Source organism: Malaclemys terrapin, chromosome 19 (assembly GCF_027887155.1).
Source record: "Malaclemys terrapin pileata isolate rMalTer1 chromosome 19, rMalTer1.hap1, whole genome shotgun sequence".
In the NCBI taxonomy this organism is placed as follows: domain Eukaryota; kingdom Metazoa; phylum Chordata; order Testudines; family Emydidae; genus Malaclemys; species Malaclemys terrapin.
The window spans coordinates 13,905,252-13,924,864 of NC_071523.1; the positions used below are offsets into that span (position 1 = coordinate 13,905,252).

At 54.3% G+C, this 19,613-nt stretch overlaps 1 protein-coding gene across 1 annotated transcript in view; it reads right to left on the minus strand.

Moving 5' to 3' along the window:
* NOC2L (NOC2 like nucleolar associated transcriptional repressor) overlaps nucleotides 1–19,613 on the minus strand; it is an 83,720-nt gene that overhangs the window by 25,416 nt on the left and 38,691 nt on the right. The window contains exons 13-16 of the mRNA XM_054009062.1: nucleotides 19,465–19,578; nucleotides 18,903–19,004; nucleotides 13,485–13,628; nucleotides 3,543–3,656 (exon numbers count right to left, since the gene is read on the minus strand). Of these exons, the coding sequence (XP_053865037.1) occupies nucleotides 3,543–3,656; nucleotides 13,485–13,628; nucleotides 18,903–19,004; nucleotides 19,465–19,578 (474 nt within the window). The remainder of the gene's footprint in view (nucleotides 1–3,542; nucleotides 3,657–13,484; nucleotides 13,629–18,902; nucleotides 19,005–19,464; nucleotides 19,579–19,613) is intronic.

A 19,613-nucleotide genomic window follows, 5' to 3' on the forward strand; every position in this document is an offset into this window, starting at 1 on the left:
TAATCTGTTTCCCCATTGATCTGGTCTCCTGATCGTCCGCACCCCATTGCAAAGATTGATTTCCCCCAAGACACCTCCTCTGGCTCTGTTCTAACGTAAGGCGGGTTTGCCTTTTGCACAGCCTTTCCGACTGAGGATTTCAACGTGCTTCAGACAACGATCTTAGCCTGGTGAGGCGGGTCACCCCATTTTACCAGAGGCATGGAGCAGCCAAGTGACCTCTGCAAGGTCAGCAAGGAAGTCCCGAGGCAGAGTGGGGGACAGGTTTCTCGTGATCTGACCCCTCTCCGCTCCGTGTAGGCGGATGACACCCGGGTGGGGAGAACTGAGATGACCGCATCCTACCAGCAGACAGCTGCCAACTCGCATTAGACCGTTACCCTCCAGGATACACTGCTCAGATACAGGCAATTCCGATCTTTTCTTGTCCTCACCCCCAACCCTTCGCTCCTCCCCTCTGCCATCAGGAAAGGCCCGACTGAGGCTGGCAAATGCCTGCTGCAAAACAAACCAACCACTCCGCCTAGCGTCCCCACCTCTGAAATGAGGAGCTGTAGAACTGCTAAACGCTCGGAGCCGCTGGCTAAGCTGCACCCCGGTTCACGACTAGAGACTGGAGAGTGGCTGGCCCTGTTTCACAAAGTCATACTTTCGGCAGCACTAGGACATGCCTCCGATGCATCTCTGAGACACAGGCAGATGGCCTGCCCCACAGATAGTGTTGATCGGCACAGCTCCATGGGCTGCAATGGAGCCACAGCGATCTGCACCAGCTGACTATCCAGCCCACTGGACTTATTTTCAGTCCCCGATCCCAGTTCGTGGGTCCCTAAATAATTCCTTTACGTGTCAAGGAGCGTCAAGCTTATATGCCTGTTACTCTGCCAAGAGCTGATCCTTCCTCCACCAGCCCCTTTGGCTGCCATGCCCTGAGGCTGCACCCTAGGGTGCTGGGGGTTTTAAACGACCTCTCCAGTAAATTCTGACAATTATATAGCAACCCTGAAAACAACAGGGGAAAAATCCTAAGCTCTTGGAAACAGGGGCCATCTGTTTGCTCTGTTTGTACAGCACCGAGCATGATGGGGTCCTAGACCATTTCTGGGGTGTAACAATAATACAAATAATAATAATAATTAATAGACAACCTGAAAAGGACTCCCCTCCGACAAGTACAGGCAGCAGGCTCTTTCCTCTCACCAACAACTAGGCACCAATGTTTAACTCGGCAGCGACTAACTGCAACCTGGGATTTAATCTCAAATTCCAGATCCTCTTTCGGCAAGGGATTATGGGGTCGTGGCTATCGGTTAATTGCTTCAACACTCGTCTTACAGCAACGAGCTAAACATTTGCTTGCATAAACCAATTCAAGGGCTCCAACGGCAGTTACATGAAGCGCGGTTCAAAGCTCCCCCCTGCCCTCCCCCTGGCAATCTCAAACTCAAGTATTTGCCCTGAACTCTTCCTACGCTCCACCCAGTCATTATTCTGCCTTTAAGGCAACGGGATTGGCATACCCAGCACAGGAGCTACGTGAATCTCATTCCAGAGGTGCGGCCGGCCAGCCAGGCCCATACCACACCTGGAATAGGCCCGGGAGAAAGGAAGAGTTAACGCACGTTCACGGGAGACCGTTGGCAGTAGCAGTTCTAGGGCTCCCCATTTAGGGGAACAAAGAATTTGCCGAAAGCGGCCGTCACGCGTCCCATTCACTGCAGGAATTTCTAAATGGATGCATCACAGCTGCAGCAATTTGGTGCATTATAAAGCTATATAATCAGCGCTCGCCCCCCTTCCCCTGAGCTATTAGCGGCTAAACAGACTGCAAAGCAGCCCAGCATATTTTGCCCTGAAGCCACCAGTGTCAGGAAACCTCCTGTTCTGAAGGGCGGAGATCTTCTACGGCACAGCAGTTTGTGCTGTTCTTTCCCTTCATGCCACTTTTATTTTGACAGGAGTCCCGCCACGTTCCTCTGCTTCGCTAACGCGATGGATGGTGGTTTTAACGGATGTGGATTGCCCAGGCAACGGGAGAGCTCTCTTTACGTGGAAAGGGCTGCAAGTGCGCTAAGCAGGCACCAGCACAAGGTCTAAAACACCACGGCTGCAGTCCATGCCTGGGCCTAAATCAGCACCCTCGATGTGCTAGAAGGTTATTGCATCCAGGTGCTCCGTACAACGACTCTATTGCACACACCACCTCCCTGGCAGAGTCTTCCTAGAACACTCCAAATCCCTGGCTCCTTCGCATGCATTCCCGGTAAGCCCTGTACTAGACAAAAGGGTGCTCTAGTGGACAGGCCACTGGACTGGAAATCAGGAGACCTGGGTTCTATTCCCGGTTTGGCTGCTGGCTGACCTTGGACAAGCCATGCCGCTCCTCTGTGCCTCAGTTTCCCCATCTGTAGAAGGGAGATAAATGACGCTGGCCTCCTTTGCAAAGCACTTTGAGGTCTACTGATGAAAGGCGCCGGATGCTATGTTTAACTGGCCCTGTGCATAAACAGCCCAAAGAGGAACCTCTCGCTCCGTAATGAAAGCGGGAATCTCCAAAATTCGCTACATGGCTGGGCCTCAAACCCTCAGCGTGCAGAGTGGCTGCCCGCAATAGGCTGGGAATCTGGAATAGGCTTCCCAAGATTACGAGGAGGCGTGCTGGGAGAGCCAGCTGCCCGACGTACCCTCCGTTCGAGTCCTCCTTCTCACTCGCGGAACCAAACCATCATCGCCCACAGCACTTCCCACTGCAGCTCTTTCCAGCCACAGACTCCAAAGTGCTTTACAGGAAAGGACAAGTATCGCTAGCCATGTTTTACACGCAGGGGAACAGACAGGTGAGATGACTTGCCCTCGGTGTCCCAGTGAGTAGATAGCGAAGTTGGGGACAGAACCCAAGCGTCCTGACTCTCTGTCCGGGATCCTGCCCACTGCACTACGTTGGGGAGGCGGCTGCATGCCCACTATGACTCTTTCAGCCCCACTATCCCCTTTGACAAATAATCAGTGCATAGAATAAAAGGCACTCGATCTGAGCAGCCTCCCAGCTTTATATTTAAAGGTGGGAGCCAAGCAAAGCCCCTGAGCCAAACACCTGGGAGAAGTTTGGACCCAGGTCTGAACTCGATAACTCGGCTTCATCTCCGCTTATAACTGCCCTTAGCACAGCGGGACGTCAGCTGGCTACAGGAGCCTACCCAGGCACAATGCAGCTGTCAGAGGCGGTTCATCCCTGCCCGACGAACCTTGGGAAAGACACTTTAGCCAGGAAGTTGGTCCAAAGACTTGCCACTGGGCTCGGGATCCTGGCAAAGGCAGGCATCAAGGCTGAACAGGGAGCTGAAGGCCGTTCAGCGTTTAACTGGCTGGGGCCGCCCAATCAAGCTCTCTGCCAGGCAGCACCCCAAATCACTCCCCCTTCCAGGGCAAAGGTTTCTCAGCCATGCTGCTGAGGGGCCGGCTTTGCTCAGCAACCGTCACATGGGATCTCTTTGGTCTCCCACTGCAGTTAACCAGTGAAGCCGGTGACTTGCGGCCCTTACCCTTTCCTTGCCGCTGATTTCCAGCTGGATCTCTTTCTCCCGCAGCTTCTTCCACTGAGCGTAATACTTGGTCAGAGGTGTCCCCTCTTCCTTGACCTGCTTCTCCCATTGTTCCTGTGGGGGGAGGGAGGAGACAGACGTTAAGCCAGGACCAGAGGCAGTCAAAGCAGGCTTTATGTAACACAGCCACGGAGGGAGCAGGCCCTAGGCTGACAGAGACCGCAGTCCTAGGTCCTGTTCCAAGCAGACACAAGCCACCTCGGAACCTAGATTCTACATTGCAAGGGCAGGGCGAAGTGTGAATTCAGAAGAGTCATTTAAGGTAACCACAGTATCACACATAGCATTATGGGGTACGTCACACAGCGGGGGGAAAAAAACAGACCACCCCGCATTAGCGCATCTCGGCACCTGGGTCGACAGATTCGGGCTCGCACGGGCTCTAAAAGTAGCCAGAGAGACGTTCCCGCTCGGGCTGGAGCTCGGGCTATGAGACCCGGCGAGGGGATGGGTCTCAGAGCCTGAGCAGGAACATCTACATGGCTGTTTTTAGTGGCAGAGTCCACACCTGAGTCTGTAGACCCAGGGTCAGAGACTCACTGCTGAGGGTTTGTTGGGGATTTTTCCCCCCGCGGTGTAGACGTACCCATTGACATAAAGACAAGGGCCAAGATTTTCCCCAAGTGACTGCTAGTTTTGGGTGCTCAGCGGGAAACACCTGGAAGGGGCCCAATCCACAGGCGCTCAGCACGTTCCAAAATCCACCCCCCTCTTAGGTGCCAAGCTGGGCAGCCCAAAAATCACTGGTCACTTTGACTGTAAGGGCCAGAATTTCCAGAGTTCAAACGACTACCCTTCGTATCCACCGTGGAGATACAGCCCTGGAGACCAGCGCAGGGGGCTTGGCAAAGGAAGAGATCTGCAGGGGAAGGCTAGACACACCAGGGACTTTGGGGGCTGTTCCACACAAGAGCACATGGGACAGTGGGGTTCAGGCATAACCTCAGGCCAGAGGACTCAAGCCTGGTGGCCTAAACGTTTTGTTCCTAAATCCATATTTCGGCACCTAACAGAAGCAGCCTGATCCTCAATGGTCCTGAGCACTTGCAGCACTCATTGGGCAGCTCTGAAAGTCGGCTCACTTCTATTTAGGAACCAACTGTTAAGCTCTTGGCCCCAGATCTAGGCCTCTCGTACTCCATGGGTTTGCAGGAGAAGAGACAGAGAGACGGACACAGTAGGCGGACTTCAGCGGGATTTCTGTTCCTTTCATTTCTGGGACCTGTTGGCGCAAATTTGGTCCCCTAAAATTGTTTTGTATGAAGCTTTTTAAACAAAAAACCCACCCGCATTTGCAAAGCGTAAGTGTGACAGACGTTTGCCTGGTTTGTTTTTTATTCTATTGCTAAAGTATTTAGTTTTAAACAAACATCCCGCAGCAGTGTCTGTTATCCAAACATCACAGCCCGGCGAAGGCAGAACGTGAGATTCACTAACTAACCTATGTTCACTGTCCAAGAAGGGAGAAACAGGAGAAGTCAGTCTCAAATAGCAGAAAGGAAATTAGATGGTTAAAATCTGGCGTATGATCGGTGAGAGGGCATGTTCAATTCAAATGCATTCTTTTTAACCTGGCAGCATCCCTTTACCGTAGATCCCAGATCGGAACCTTGTCATCTATATTACAGGACTGCCCCGAGGTGCTGCACAACCACATGGCGAAAGGCAGCCTAATGCAAGATGGGAGACCATCGGTGTGGGTAACAGTCAGAAGGAACAGGCGAAGGGAGGAAAAGGGAAAGAGCGACAGGAATGTGTGTTTACACAGAGCCATTCAGGATCCAGCAGGAAAGGAGGATTATCCAGACTCAAGTGTCACAAGCAAAACCGGCCCACGCTGAGCAGCTGCCCGGCACGTTCTGTTTCCGTCTGTGGGAACGCACCGGCAGCGCAGCAGAGGAGCAGAGGTGGCAGTTCAAATAAGCTTCTCCAGTGGCATCGTTTTGAAAACACCAAGCTTCTGCTTGTAAGAAAGTCAGGTCGGCCTTTTGGGAGCAGCTCATCACAACTCAGATGCGACAGCACACTGGCTGCTGGTGTCAATCAGAGCAGAGTCCACCGGGGAAAAGTACATTTAAAGAGTATTGCATTGCTAAGACAGACAGATAAAGAGAGCAGAGAGACAGCAGCTCCTTAATTTGCAGCAGGCCAGCTCCGCAGCTGGTGGAAGCCAGCATGTATCTACTGAAGACTTTAATGGGGCCACACTGATTTGCACCAGCTCAGGAACTGGCCAGTAGCAGGGAAGGGAAAAGAAGGTGCATCCATGGTCTCTGCACCATGAACAGCACTTTGGTAAATAAATGACAACCGGCTTGTCACACCCATATTCTAATGTTCTGGAATCTATTTATTGGGGGCAGTGGGTTCAGTCTCCGTCCTCTGAAGCATCAGTGATGGCCCCGTCTGGAGACGGGACACAGGAGAGAGTGGGCCAGGGCTCTGAGGTGGCACCAAGCATTCGCCATCACAGGTCCTTGGGTGGCTGGTTCTTGCTCACATGCTCAGGGAATAACTGATCGCCATATGTAGGGTCAGGAAGCAATTTCCCCCCAGGTAAGATTGACCTTGACCTTGGCCTGGGGGGGGGGGGGGTCACCTTCCTCTGTAGCATGGGGTGCAGGTCATTTGTTGGGATTATCTGAGTATCTCTCACTTAATTCAGGTATTGGGGCACCTCGGTCCCTCCTATTCTCTGCCTGTGGCACATCCTGGTTTAGTCTTCTGGGGGCTGTAATACTCTGGTCCAATTCTGGTTGTTGGGTTTAGTTTGTGGGTGCTGGGTAGTGTTGGTGGCCTGTGATACACAGGATGATCTGGTGGTCCCTTCTGGCCTTAAACACTAGGATTATACACCCAAGAATAGGGACAACAGCATCAAACCAAACAATCCCTTTCCCGTAATGATGGGCCCCAAGTTTATACCACCCTTTTGGAGCATTGGAAACATACGGCTCTGGACTGCGTGGCTTGAGACCAGGCCTGCTTGCCAGTTATCTACTCTGCTCTTCAACACGCTGACAGACACGCTGTGGTCTCTGGTGACGCAGGCCAGCAGACAGGCTGTTGTCAGACAGCTCCACTCTGCTTTCAGTCCTGCTCGTCACAACAGCAAAAGTGGCAGAGTCGTCATCTTTATGCACAGATCAGGGCTGCTCCTGGCTTCCAGCCAGAACTGAGCATTTCAGCCAAGACTCTGAACATTCACGGGGCGGGGGGAACTCTTCTCATGGAGGGAGGCTCTTTGTTCTGTCCAGTGTGCAGAGACATCTATTGTTTTCCATTGGGCGATGGACCGGGAATTCCAAAAATAATGAAAATATTCCCCTTGACTTTTCATTCTGCACCTCAATGGAAAAAGTTGAGAGGGTCAGACACCGAGTCCATCTCAGCTGCTTGCAATTCTCTTTCCCTCCAGCACTATTAATTATTTGGGACAAGAGGTGCCGAGCATGGATCGGGGCTCATCATGCTAAACCCTGTACAAAACACAAAGATGGTCCCTGCCCCAGAGAGCTTCCAACCGAAGTAGGAGGCAACAGGCAACCAGTGAATGCAAGACATGGGGAGCCCAAGGAAACAAGAAGATACCCAAGTCAGTCATTCTTCATTAAGTGGGACAGGCTGTTAGATGGAAAAGCCCAAAGTGGTTGTTGCCATCCTCCCTTAGCAGGGCGCTTCCAAGGCAGTGTCAAGCTCTCAGGGCTCTTTTAACATCTTGCTTCTGAGCCGTGAACCCAATCCCATGAGGTGCCAGCAGCACGGTGATGACCAAGGTCTTAGAATCATAGAATATCAGGGCTGGAAGGGACCTCAGGAGGTCATCTAGTCCAACCCCCTGCTCAAAGCAGGACCAATCCCCAGATAGATTTTTACCCCAGTTCCCTAAATGGCCCCCTCAAGGATTGAACTCACAACCCCGGGTTTAGCAGGCCAATGCTCAAACCACTGAGCTATCCCTCCCCCCTTGTTTATTCGTGATGTCAGCACAGCTTTAAGGACAGCATCGCTCCTACAGAAAGTCACCGATTGGTCCAGGACGCTTCCTGGGTCACAGGGACCTCTGTGTGTGGGCTTTAATAAAACCTGGAGCACGCTCCGATACCACGGCAAGGAGTATGGTGCAAGAACCTGGACAGGCAAAACAGCCCGTCCGCCCGCATGGGGACAAGAGCGATTACACTGGCCCTAAGCCTGCCATCCCATTGGAGGTCTAGTCTCAGACCTCCTGTCCTGTGACGGCAGCTGGTTCCAGGGCCACAGATGTTCTTCGTGTCAAAGTTCCCTACATTTTCCCTGATGAAAGTGAAGGCCATGACTTCTGATCCAGCCCTCAGACTGAAGGTAACAGCTGATCCCGTCTCTCCAGGGTGCCTTTAGGATGGGAGGGGCAGGAGGGATGCATTTGCTCTCCCCTCCCTCTTTTCTCTATGCTGAACCTCTCCCAGGTCTCCTAACCTTTGCTTCCCAAGCCCCTCCCACCGGTTTTGCAGCTCTCCTCTGAACTCTCCCTGCCCTTTTCCACCTTTTCCCCAGGAATCAGGAGACTCACGATAAACCAGAGGCCGAGTACAATGGATGAGAGAGCCAGGGCCATGGCAGATGCTGTCTGTGCTAGGAAAGGTCTCAGGAGCAGCTCATTTTCACCACAGTGATCAACCGAGTCCCCAAGCGAAAGGGAGACGGGAACAGCTGCCGGCGCCGAGCACAGCTCGCTGCGCAAGAGATGGAGCTTTCACGGGGGCCAGTCGGAGAGCGTGGAGCAAACTCTCACAAGGACCATCACAAACCTCACCACCGTCCCAGACGCTCTCCTCCGACCTGCCTTCTCTAATACAAACACAGCAGAGTGGACATTCAAAACCCAAAAGAAAACCCACAACGCTCCCCGAGTGGAAGAATGATCCGTGCAGTCAAGGTGAGACAGAACGAACCAGAGGTGCGGAGGTTAGTCCCGTCGCTTATTGACCTACTGGAAGCTGCTCAGACAGCAGGCTGAGGGCGGCGGGGTCAGAACCTCTACAGAACAGAGTACGTTTATCCTGGTTTCAGACAGGCTGGCTATCTCTGCAGAGACATAGCTGCATGCCCCGGTGCGCTAATTCCCCTGCCTGCATTTCATGTCACTGCACCAGAGACCCGTACCGGTGCCAAGGAGTCTATGGCCAGGGGTGGATGCTGCGCTCCAGGGTTAAGAGTTAGCGGCAGGCACCGTTCTCTGCCTGGCTCCCCCCAGTCAAATATTCATTAATGCATTAATCCTATTAGCATCGGAGTCGGCTTCTCAAAGCAGCCCGGGCTCTGGAATATTGCACTTAAAAAAAGATTTAACGTGAGTCATCACCCATGATTCAGAGTTGGATGGGGGCAGGCAGGCAGACATCCAGCATGGCTGCTCCCCCACGGCAAGCAGCTCACGAAGATGGAAAGGGTAGTTGAGCAACTGAAGCATCAGGTTTGACACCTCTAGTCTCCCTTCGGCCACAGGTTCAAATCCTGGCCGGACCCCCTTTGTCCTTTAGAAGAAGATAATCTAGGCCCATGCAGTATAGCAGAGATGGGTGAAGCTCAAAGTTTTCCCAGATACTCACTACTCCCGGGGACTGCAGAAACGTCTTCATGAAACAAGTCACATGCATGAACCTTATTCCTGTAGAGCCGTTCCCCACAAATCCACATCTCTTAAAAAATAATTTTTCTCTGCTAAAGAGCTGCCTATGAATTGAACCAAAAGCCAAGCTGGGGAAAGTGCAGGCCCTAGAGATACAGTTTAGTTCTAAGCGGAATTTTTCTCTGCCCCTTTTTCCATCTCTCTCGGAGTTTGTTTTCACTCCACCCCTTCTATTCTCCATTTTTTCCTGATCCTTCTCCACCCCACCCCCAACCCGCATTGGATTGCTTTTCTCTGCTCCCTTCTCATCCTCTCCTCTAAGCAGGATGCAAAGCTAAGAATAGTCCAAGATGAACTTTGAGATGAGTTTGCCTGTTCTCTGAGCGGGGCCTTCTGTGACAGGACTTAGAGCTGGGGTCTTGTCTGATCTGTGTGGTCACTGTTGTTATGTGACAGTAGCGTCTAGAGCCCCAACTAAGATCGGGACCCCACTGTGGTGGGTGCGCGACACTCCCCCTCCCCCAAGGTCATACGCAAAGCCAGGGAGAGAACCAGTCTCGTGGCTTCCAGTCCACCGTTCCCCCACTCAAACATGCTGCCTCTGTTAAACAAGCACTTCCCAGGACAGCAGGAGTTACTCCATGCCCAGGGGCAGGATTCCCCCGGCTCTGCAGCGAGCTGGTTAGCAGCTGCCTCGGCAGGGTGGCTGTGTTTCCCTGCTGTGGCATGAAGAGTACGGGCAGTGGGTGGTCAGACGGGCCTGGGGTGCAGTACCAGGGCTCTGCTTGCCGCTGCGCAGTGTGCGACTCAGGGCCCCCCCGCCGGCACATGTGCATGGACGGGAATTCCAGGGAGCATTTGCTTTCAATTGCTCCTGCTGGCAAGGGAGACAAGCAGATGTTTGGCCTCCCTTCCTCCACCCTCTCTGGCGGCGATTTGCTGCCACATACATTGTGAGCCTGGAGGCAGGCGGGTGAACTCAACCCACACGCAGAGGGGCACTGCAAGCCTTGCTGGGAAGCCAGGCCTCTGCGCTAGCTCATGTTCTTGCCCCTTCTCGGAAATCGACGCCGTCGCTTGGCAAGGCAGTGTGGGGCAGCGCAGGGCTACTGTCTGCAGGCGCATGAGATGGGCCATGATCTCCTCCCTCCCCCAGGACTGCAGTGTGCACCCGCCGCTCCCCCCATTCCCAGAGGGCAATGCTGTTCCACTACCAACTGCTAACGTGCATGAGGCACAAGCTACGCCCCTCCCCCCGGATCCTCCTTGGGCAATGGCTCCCGCCTCTCCATAGTGCAGAGAGCAGCAATCCCACGTTCTGCTGGGAACACGGGCATCCCTGCACAGCAGAACCATAAGCTGCTGCGATATGCCTTTAACTCACAAAACAAGAACCCCCCGAAGCTTGCATGGCAATCCAGCGCTCCCCCACCCTTCCCAGTGCAGCCCATGTGCTGCTGCACTTCGGGGGTCAGCCCAGACTGACTCTTGTCCCTTTCAGCAGCCAGCCGCTGCAGGTGCGATATATAAACCAGGAGCTGTGCAGGCAACTAAGTGTTAAAATTAATTATCTTGTTCTGATAAACGGGGCTGCAGCCTGAGCTGCTGGGAGCGAGCAGATAATTGCATAGTTGCTGGAAACCCTTTTTATTCAGCGAATGATCTTACCCGGCCCCGCACCTCGCTGAGAGCCCCAGAGGCTGAAATCTCCGCCTCTGCAGAGCGGGTGGGTGGTCACGGCATCGACAGGGGGAAAAAATAAAATGAAAAAAGCCTTGCTCCAGATGGGAAACCTAATCCCTTTGGCAAGACAGTCCGATCCAGAACGGCATTTATAGAACCAAAGAATACTTAAGTCACTTCAAAACCAGTTCCATCAGCCCCTTAATCCCAGAACAACGCTGCTGCGGCCTGGCGCTGATACACCAGGATTTGAAAGGATAATTTCCCTGCAGTCCACGCAGCTGAGCATCTGAAGATAAATTTGTCTGCAGTGGAACTCCTGCTCCATGCCCAGCGCTAACAGGTGGAGCCTTTCCCAACGCAGAGCTTCAGCCAATTCCCATCGGCGCAGAATGGCAAAAGCCAGCTCACTCCAACCCCACGGGCTCTTCTGGGGGACGAAATATTTTCACCTCTCCTTCCCTGCCTGGAAGGGAAAGATCCCACCCCAGACGCCCAACGCAACAGCGCACAAAAATCTGTTAATGGGACAGCAACTGAGAGTCTGGATTCGGAGCTGGGTTTCAAATGCTCCAGGACTCAGCAGTGAATGGGTCCCAGGAGAGGGTCTGGCCCAAGCAAGAGAGAAATAAAAATTAATGGCTTCAGCATGAGGGAAGCAGCGTTGAGCTGAATTCCCTGGCCATGCTCTCTCCTCTTTCCCCTCTCTCCGGGGGCCTAGCTTGGAACAGACAGGCTACAGGCCAAGGGGAGAGATGCTGGGAAGCAGCATCTCCAACACCACACAGCCAAGAACCATTCTAAGAAGAGGTCAGTGTAGGGAAGCCAGAGAATTCGAGGGTAAGATGATGATGGAATAGAATTTCCACCTCCCCATCCTCTTCCACAATCATGCAAAACAGGTGTCAGTCTTGGTCAAGCCAAGATAGGAGTGAATTTCACCCCACAGCCCAGAAAGAGACCATCTCTTTCTCACAGCCCCGCTCCTGGCCTCATAGACTCTAAGAGAGAAGGGACCGTGGTGATCATCTCATCTGACCTCCAGCACATCGCAGGCCACAGAACCTCACCCACCCACTCCTGTAATAGACCCCTAACCTCTGGCTGAGTTACTGACGTCCTCAACACATGATTTAAAGACTTCACGTTCCAGAGAATCCACCAGAAGAGACTCACAGAACTTCTGTACGGGCTGCTCTTCTAAGCCAGGCCCACATTAAAAGGCACGAGAAAGAAAGATTGGGTGAGAAATCAGCCAGGGAGCTTCTGATCACTAGACGATGGTTCAAATCCAGCCCAGCAGCCACGGGAAGCTGCCAGCACCCAATGGCTGCCCGGTGGCCTGTAAGAAATGAGCCAGGTGGGTCTCAGTCCAGTTCCCAACGGACAAGTGCCCATTTAGAAGAAAACTGACCATGACCACCACCGGTTCTAGCCACTCCTTTGTTGGACGTCCAAGCAGGGAGGACGGAGCTAGAACTGCCCCAGGAAACGAACACCCTTCTCATGCCTGGAAGGGAAGCTCATCTGTGCCGGGCCAGCTCTGTGCAGAGGCAGGCGACGCCTGACCCACTGAAGCTAATGGTAAAAATCCCAGCTCCTCCTGTGGGAGCAAAGCGAGACCTCTCAAAGCCCCTTCGGACCCATCAGCCCCGCCCCCTTCCTGGGCCTTATCGTCCCCACTAGCAGTCTTTTATTTGTAAAGAAAACCCCTCAATGCAGCCACAGCCCAGAGGCCAAAGCCTCCCGCGCATTCCCTCGGCAGCTACAGCCTGCACCGGGATCAATTCCCCACAATGCGCGGGGAGGGCCTCTGACATCTCAGGCACCTGCTCCCCTTCCCCTCCGCCCCCAAGGTTTAAAGCAGAACAATCCAGTGCAAACTGGCTCCTCCAGGCCTTGGCGGCTTTCCTCAGCATCAAACGTGTAGAGATGTTGACGCGCAACGGCTCGGGCTGCAGGGAGGGGAAACGTCCCAGAGCCCATCGGCCAGCAGCCGCGGAGGCACAACGCCCAGAAGTCCTGCTCTCAGCCTGAAGCTTATTGCTTGGGACTGATCTTAGAGTCCCGGCTCCAGGCGAACAAGGAAAATCTAACCAGGGCACTCGTTTTACAATGACAAAGTGCTGCAAATCAGCTGAGCGACAAAAGTATTATCCCCCCCACACCTCGACTGGAGCCAGCAAAGCTCCTAGATAGGAGGTGAGGTCCCTCCTCCAGTTGTCACTCATCTGGTGCCCTCCACAGATCTTAAGTGGGCCAGGCGAGCTGCAAGAGACTTCTACAGGAGAAGGCCCAGACGGGGGCCACTGAAAAGGAGCGTTCCTAATAGGAGCACACATCCTTCTGGTGATCCAGAACAACGGGTGTAATTTAGGGACTATGTTTTCCATGATGCTGTCGGCCGGGGAATTTCGCCAGCTACAGCTCAAGAGCCCAGCTCAGCCCACGGTGTTTTGCAAACGTCCAACCCACCCCGGGCATGCCCAGTTCCATGACCTCGCCCCTCTCCCGCTGCCACAGTCTCAACCCCCACCGCGGAGTCAGACTGTCTTTCCAGGAAACCGAAATCCAAGTCGCCGACTCACCACAGCCTCCCTGCTGGCCACACCGAAGGTGGCTTTCTGACGCCTACTGGCGACGTAGGCAGAATTTTCCTGCAACTTCTCCAGGAGCTGCCGGATCGCTTTGCAGTAGTTGGCGATCTTGCATTCCTTCAGGAAAGATTTGAGCTGGAGCGAGAAGAAAGGAAGGGGAGAAAGGCAGAAAATGAACGACTTGTAATAGTTTCCATTAACTGATCCCACAAACAAAGCCGTCTCCCCTGGAGAAAGGCAGCAAAGGGCTCCTCGTTCCCTCTGTTCACAGCCACGGCCCAGCTGTTACCCATCTCCGCTGCCATGGTGCTTCACCCTCGTCATGCCAGGCTAGCAGGAGCGTAACAGATGGACCAATGCACCGGATGTCAGCACCGAGGTCAACTTAAACCGCCTTGCTCAGAGATCGCTCCTGGCATCCCTTATCACAGCTCATCTAACCATCAGGCTGGAAACACCTCCGCGGCCTGAAACCAGAGCTTCCAGCTGCCCTATAATCACAACACTGCTGGTCCCTGCTCAGGCAAGAGGCAGGAGTGGAATACCAGGGGGGGCAGATAGAGGGGAGCCCAGAACTGGACTACCAAGGAGGAGGGGAAGACAGAGGGGCATTGGCAGAGCTGGGGAGGGGCAGAACTGGAATTCCAAGGGGGGGGGGTGGGTCAGGATTGAGCTGCATCCGGAAGAGTCATCTGCACAGGACCCGACTGCTCCGCCCCCAATTCCAGCCAATGCCTCTCACTTTTCCCGAGTGCAAACCCCACACGCCCTCCCCACAACATCTGCAAAATGAACCTCTCTGTGGGCTGCTGGGAGGCCTCCAACCAGCCGATTATTTCCTCTTGGACCTGATGCCTTATGTGGAACCCTTGGGCTCCCAGCCAGCACAGCTCAGAAACCACAGACTCTGCCGCCGGCCTGCACAGAGACCCTCCCAGTCACCGAGGAGCTGCCCTGGCCTCCCTCTGGCCAGGAAACAAACTTCGGTTTCACTAGACAATGAGGGTATTTTATTCCAACCAGATCAAAATGTGTTTTTCGCCTGCAGCCTCATCCTTAAACACCCCTCCATCCCGGCTCCCAATCCCAACCAGTCCCCCCATGGCTCTGCACCCATTCTTTTACGGCTCAACTCTGCCCTCTCCCCCCCGCCGACCCCCACGAGCAAAGCTGAGGCAGCATTGGGTGTCCCTGCTGGCAAAGGGCTGCAGAAGCAGGGTGGATGGACTGACAAGTAGATTTCCTCCCAGGTACATTACATTGCTTGCCAAATGCTCCCGCCCTTGGCGGAGAGTAGCTCTCCAAGGCAGGCTCACAGCCAGAGCCACACGCAAAGAGAAACCCCGCCAGGGCAGACAAATGGCTAACTGTCAGGGAATCCAAAGCAGAGGGTGAAAGGCCAGCGGGTCGCTTCCCCGTGCAGTGCATGTGCCTCGCTAACCTGAACCCTCTGAGCCGAGAGTCGGCAGGGGCTAGCAGTGAGAGCAAGGAAAGGGCGGTCAAGAGACCGGAGTTCTAGCTCCAGTTCTGCCACTGACTCTCTGAGGGGCCGCGGGAAAGTCACACAACTTCCCTGCCTCCGTTTCCCCATCCGTAAAATGAGGCTCATTCTGTACCTGCCTAACACAACGGGGGGTGTTGGGAGGGTTAGATCAGTTAATGTTCAGAGAGAGCTTGGAACTGGTAAAGCAGCGTGAAGCGACAACGTACTCCAGTGCCCCGCTAACAGCTCTGAAACACACAAGGGCGTGGGGCAGAGGCTTGTTTTACTTTGACTTCACACACTCGTTATTCAGAGTGGGGCAGTGCCCCAAAGGCAGGACTGCAACAGCCACTCCCACCTCACCCTGATCCACTAGGTAGTTGGGGAACTGCTAGAACTGAGGAGGATGACGGGCTGAGAGGAGAGAGAGGCTTGAGGTTCAGGCACTGGACTTGAGATCTGGGTTCAGTTGTTGGTTTCGCTATAGATTGTGTGCGTGACCTTGGGCAAGTCACTTAGTCACTCTGTGCCTCAGTCTCCCCTCTGACCCTTTGTTTTGGCTATCTTTGGAGAGGGGATTGTCTCTCTCTCTCTCTATGTACGTACAGTGCCACATGCAATGGCACCCTGATCTCGGCTGGGGGCTGCAGATGTTACCGGAACAGATCATAAGTCTCCGATTGACGAACTCAACTCGGTGTTTAGAAGTCCTGCGTGAGGACAAGAAAAACGGGGAGGGAGGTGTCCCTGTCCGTCCCACAGACTGGATCACTCGGGAGGCAGGTACCCCTGTGACCGAGAGGCGACACACCTGCTCTGTGCTTATGTCCCCCACCGCGGGCAGCTCACACAGCACTGCAGGAAGAGCCAGTCACTGGCTCAAGTTTGCCACTCACATGGTGAATCCTCTCCCATCACCCCAGAGCAGCTCCCTCCGTGCACCCCTGCGCTCTACCCCCCATCCTAGGTTCTCCTTCAACCGCCGAAACCACAGGGTTACTATACATTGTCTGCCCTCTCCCTATAGAGGTGTTTAAAAACCGGTCAGTAAAGCTGTTTTTCTGCTGCTCAAATCCCCCCCAACTTCTCCTAAAATATGTATCTTTATAGGTGCTGCGTATTTATCTTCACCCAGGGATGCATTTGTCATTTTATTTATCTCACTGGATCCCCCCAGCTGCAGCTCAAGATCCATTTCATCCGGTGCGATGTACATTATCCTTTTTCTTTCGCGGCCGACGTGTCGCCAGAAATCCTGCCGAATCTCAAGCCCTATCTGTGCAGTTCAGCGCGGCTTGTTCGCTCCCTTCCCCGCCATCCCACCCCCTCCCTGTTCCCCTGCTATCCGCCTCGGATATTAACGAGAGGTAATGAGATCTCACTCCAGCTCCGGCTCCCGCGTTAAAAGATGGAGACAACCCAGAAGGCTGGAGCAGACAGCGAGAAGGGAGAGAGTGGGTGAGTGTGTGTGTGCGCGTCTCCCCTTTGCCAAATCACACAATTGTATCTTCCCAGCACACGGGAAGCCAGGGGTGCGTGTGAGAGTGAGAGACAAGCGACATCTCGCACTAGCCCCCAGCTAAGCAGCCCTGTGATTAGCAGGATTGATTCTGTCAGCCTGCCACACCAATGGTTTACACCAGCGGAGACCACAGCAAAAAAAAAAACCCATTCTCCTTACTGGAAACGATGCAGGGAGCTATAAATGATTTGAAGCAGCTGGGCTTGTGTGTTCCAGGCAAACCAACCCAACCCCAGCCTGCCACCCCAAAAACAAAGAAGCAAGAGCAGAAAGGAAGGCAGCTGGAGCGGCACGTGGCAAGGACCATCCACAGTTCCTGCCCTTCTGCCTAGCCAGAGAGGATACCCTCCCCTGCCTGTCCCCCGCCCCTCATTCTGGTGGCTGTCCTCTTTTCCCGTGCTCATGCTGTCTGGTGCTTTCCCTGTGGCAGAGAGCTAGCGAGGGGACACGCGGCCTCCTCTAAAGTCAGTTCGGATTCTAGTCTGAGAACCAGACAGCAGGGCGTGCGCAGAGGCAACCAGACCGGCACCTCCTCAGAAGGGCGCTTAACCCTCGCCGCCAACCAGCAGCCTCCCCCGGTCACTCCCAAGGCGCTGGGCAGAAGAGAAGCCTTTCAACCCCCTCCATCCTGCTGGCTCCACTTCCCTTTGATCTGCCCTCGCGCTTCCTGCTTTCCGGGCTGTCAAGTTCCGTTTGGAGCCGGTTCAGCCGAGCTTCTCCCAAAGCCACGGACCGGCAGCTGCAGAACCCGCCCTCTGCCAGCAGGAATCCGGCCCCAGCGCCAAAGCATTAGGAGGAGGTGAGCTCCAAGCGTCAGGACGGAGGGATTTTTAATCACCAAGTGGAGGTGTCCCAGGGACATGGCCTGTCCTCAGCTTTTGGGAATGCAAACCCAACCTGGACCTCAGCTTTTGGGAATGCAAACCCAACGCCAGGGCCCAGCAGACACCCCAAGGCCGTGGTCAGCGGTGGCCACGCAGGAAATCAACAGGCTGTTCTATCCGGGAGCTTGTCGCACCACACTGCACACACAGCACTAATTATCTGCAGAAAGACAGGCTAGGATGTGGGGTGTCTGGAAGCTACAGGGCGCTCAGTGCCAGAGGGCTGCGGGACACGCTCCATTCCCGCCACAACACCGGCTCCTGATGGCTTTGATGCCCTCAGCAGCTGCTGGAAATGACGCAGGGAGCAAAAGCTTTCATGCGTCTCTTGTTGATCAGTAAATGAACACACTGGAGCAAGCACGGGAGCTGTGCTCCTAGCACAGAAGAGCCCATCACCTCGCGTCCGCCAGGGGCAGCTAGGCAAAGGCCAGCCCAGACTGCAGGCACCCAGCCCACGACCGTGTGCCAGGGTCAGCAACACTGCAGCAAGGAGCAGAGACACCTCCCAAACAGCCAACGGTTCCCATGCTGAGAAGTCACTGCCAGATCAGTCAGAGGTGTCATAGCAACCAGGTGCATGGTCACCCACTAGTCAATGGCGTCTAAGCGGAGCAAAGATGCTAACAGTACTGAGCAATGTGAGGGCAGCAAACCTAAGCCAGTTCCCATACGCCACCCATCAACAGGGAGTTAAAAAAGGGAGCCCGGGGGGAATGGAGAGAGAGCAACACGTTCACTGAGCTAGGAGCTAAATTTAACTGTTGAGAACCAGTGACCCACTGCTACCTAAATACAAGCCATCCGGCTCCCCAGCTGTGCCAGGTATCAGTGAACACATACAAACCCACACGGGCGACACTGATCAGAAGGCAGGGCAGTGCGCCAGAGGGCAGGGAGGAGCAAAGCAGGCTTGTTTGCCAGGGGACCAGGAAAAAATACTGCTTCGTGGCACGGGCGTAAGGGGCCATGGGGAGGAACAGTAAGTCCTGCTGCATGTGCGAAGGGAAAGGGGCGTGTGTGTTGTTTTGTGGTGGGTGAATGAGGGGAAAAAGCACTGGTTCAGGGGAAGGGCTGGAGGAGAGAGCCCCATCTTGCAGTGGATGTGTGAGGGGCTGTGGGGCAGGGAAGCACGTCACCTTACGAGGCACGGCTACCAACTCACGCCTGTTCTGGGAAACGCACACCCATGCTGCAATTTGGACAGAGCTAGAGCGCCCAGAGCCAACCTGCATTCATCAGTCACGAGGACACATCTGCAGTAATTAGATGCCCCTTTGTACCGCTCCCACGTCTCCCAGGGGAGAAGTGAAATACAGAACCACTTCCTCGCCCACCCTCATCCTCCTGCTGCCTTGAGATTTCCCTCCGCCCACAGCCCCTGAGTGAAACCAGGGCCTAAAACATCTGGAGAAATGCCAAGGGAAATCACCACTGGGAGAAAAGAGAGACCCCCTCCTACCAGCGCCATTTCAAGCCCGCCCCAAATTCGCATGCCCAGGCACAGGAAAGCGCCTTACTTGAATGATAATTGGCAGGGTCAGCTCTGGGAATCCGATGCTGTGGGCTTGGCCGTGGAGATATTCGAGCGTCAGGTCATACAGCTGCTCAATGAGGCCATCCTGGGTAAGGAGGGTGGAAGGAAAAAGAAATCAGATAAAAACCAAATCCCAAGCTGCCTGCACTCTGCCAGGGCCCTGAGCTCTCTGGGGCCAGGCTCTGGGCCACCCGGGGTCCTGTGGATGGAAGAGAAACGGATGGGGATGCTAGGACGTGAGATGGGCCCATGTGAAGATCACAGAATAAGCCACCCCAAGAGATGACACCGGACGCACTGCGCGTGCCTTCTTGTGCCTCCGTCACCCCAGCTGAACTGGGTACAAACTCCATGTGGAATCTAGAGGCATCTAGATGGGGAAATTAACCCATTACAAAATCCACCCCAGGCGCAACCGCGCTGACTTCAAAGGAGCTGCCCAGGGATCGGTTTCGCTCACTCTGTACTGGGCATAAAGCATGAACCCTGGGGTGGAAAGCAGAGGGAGGGAGGTTCTATGTGACAGGGAAGGAGTGTCCACATACCCGGAAAGCCTTCTCCTGCAGGTTAGCATTGGACAGCTTCAAGATGACTGCGAAGTTAATGGGCTTGGCGCTCATGCGGCCTGGCTTCTTATTGAAATCCACTTGCTGGAAAATCTGCAACAGAAGAAAATCCGGTGTAAAAATGATAA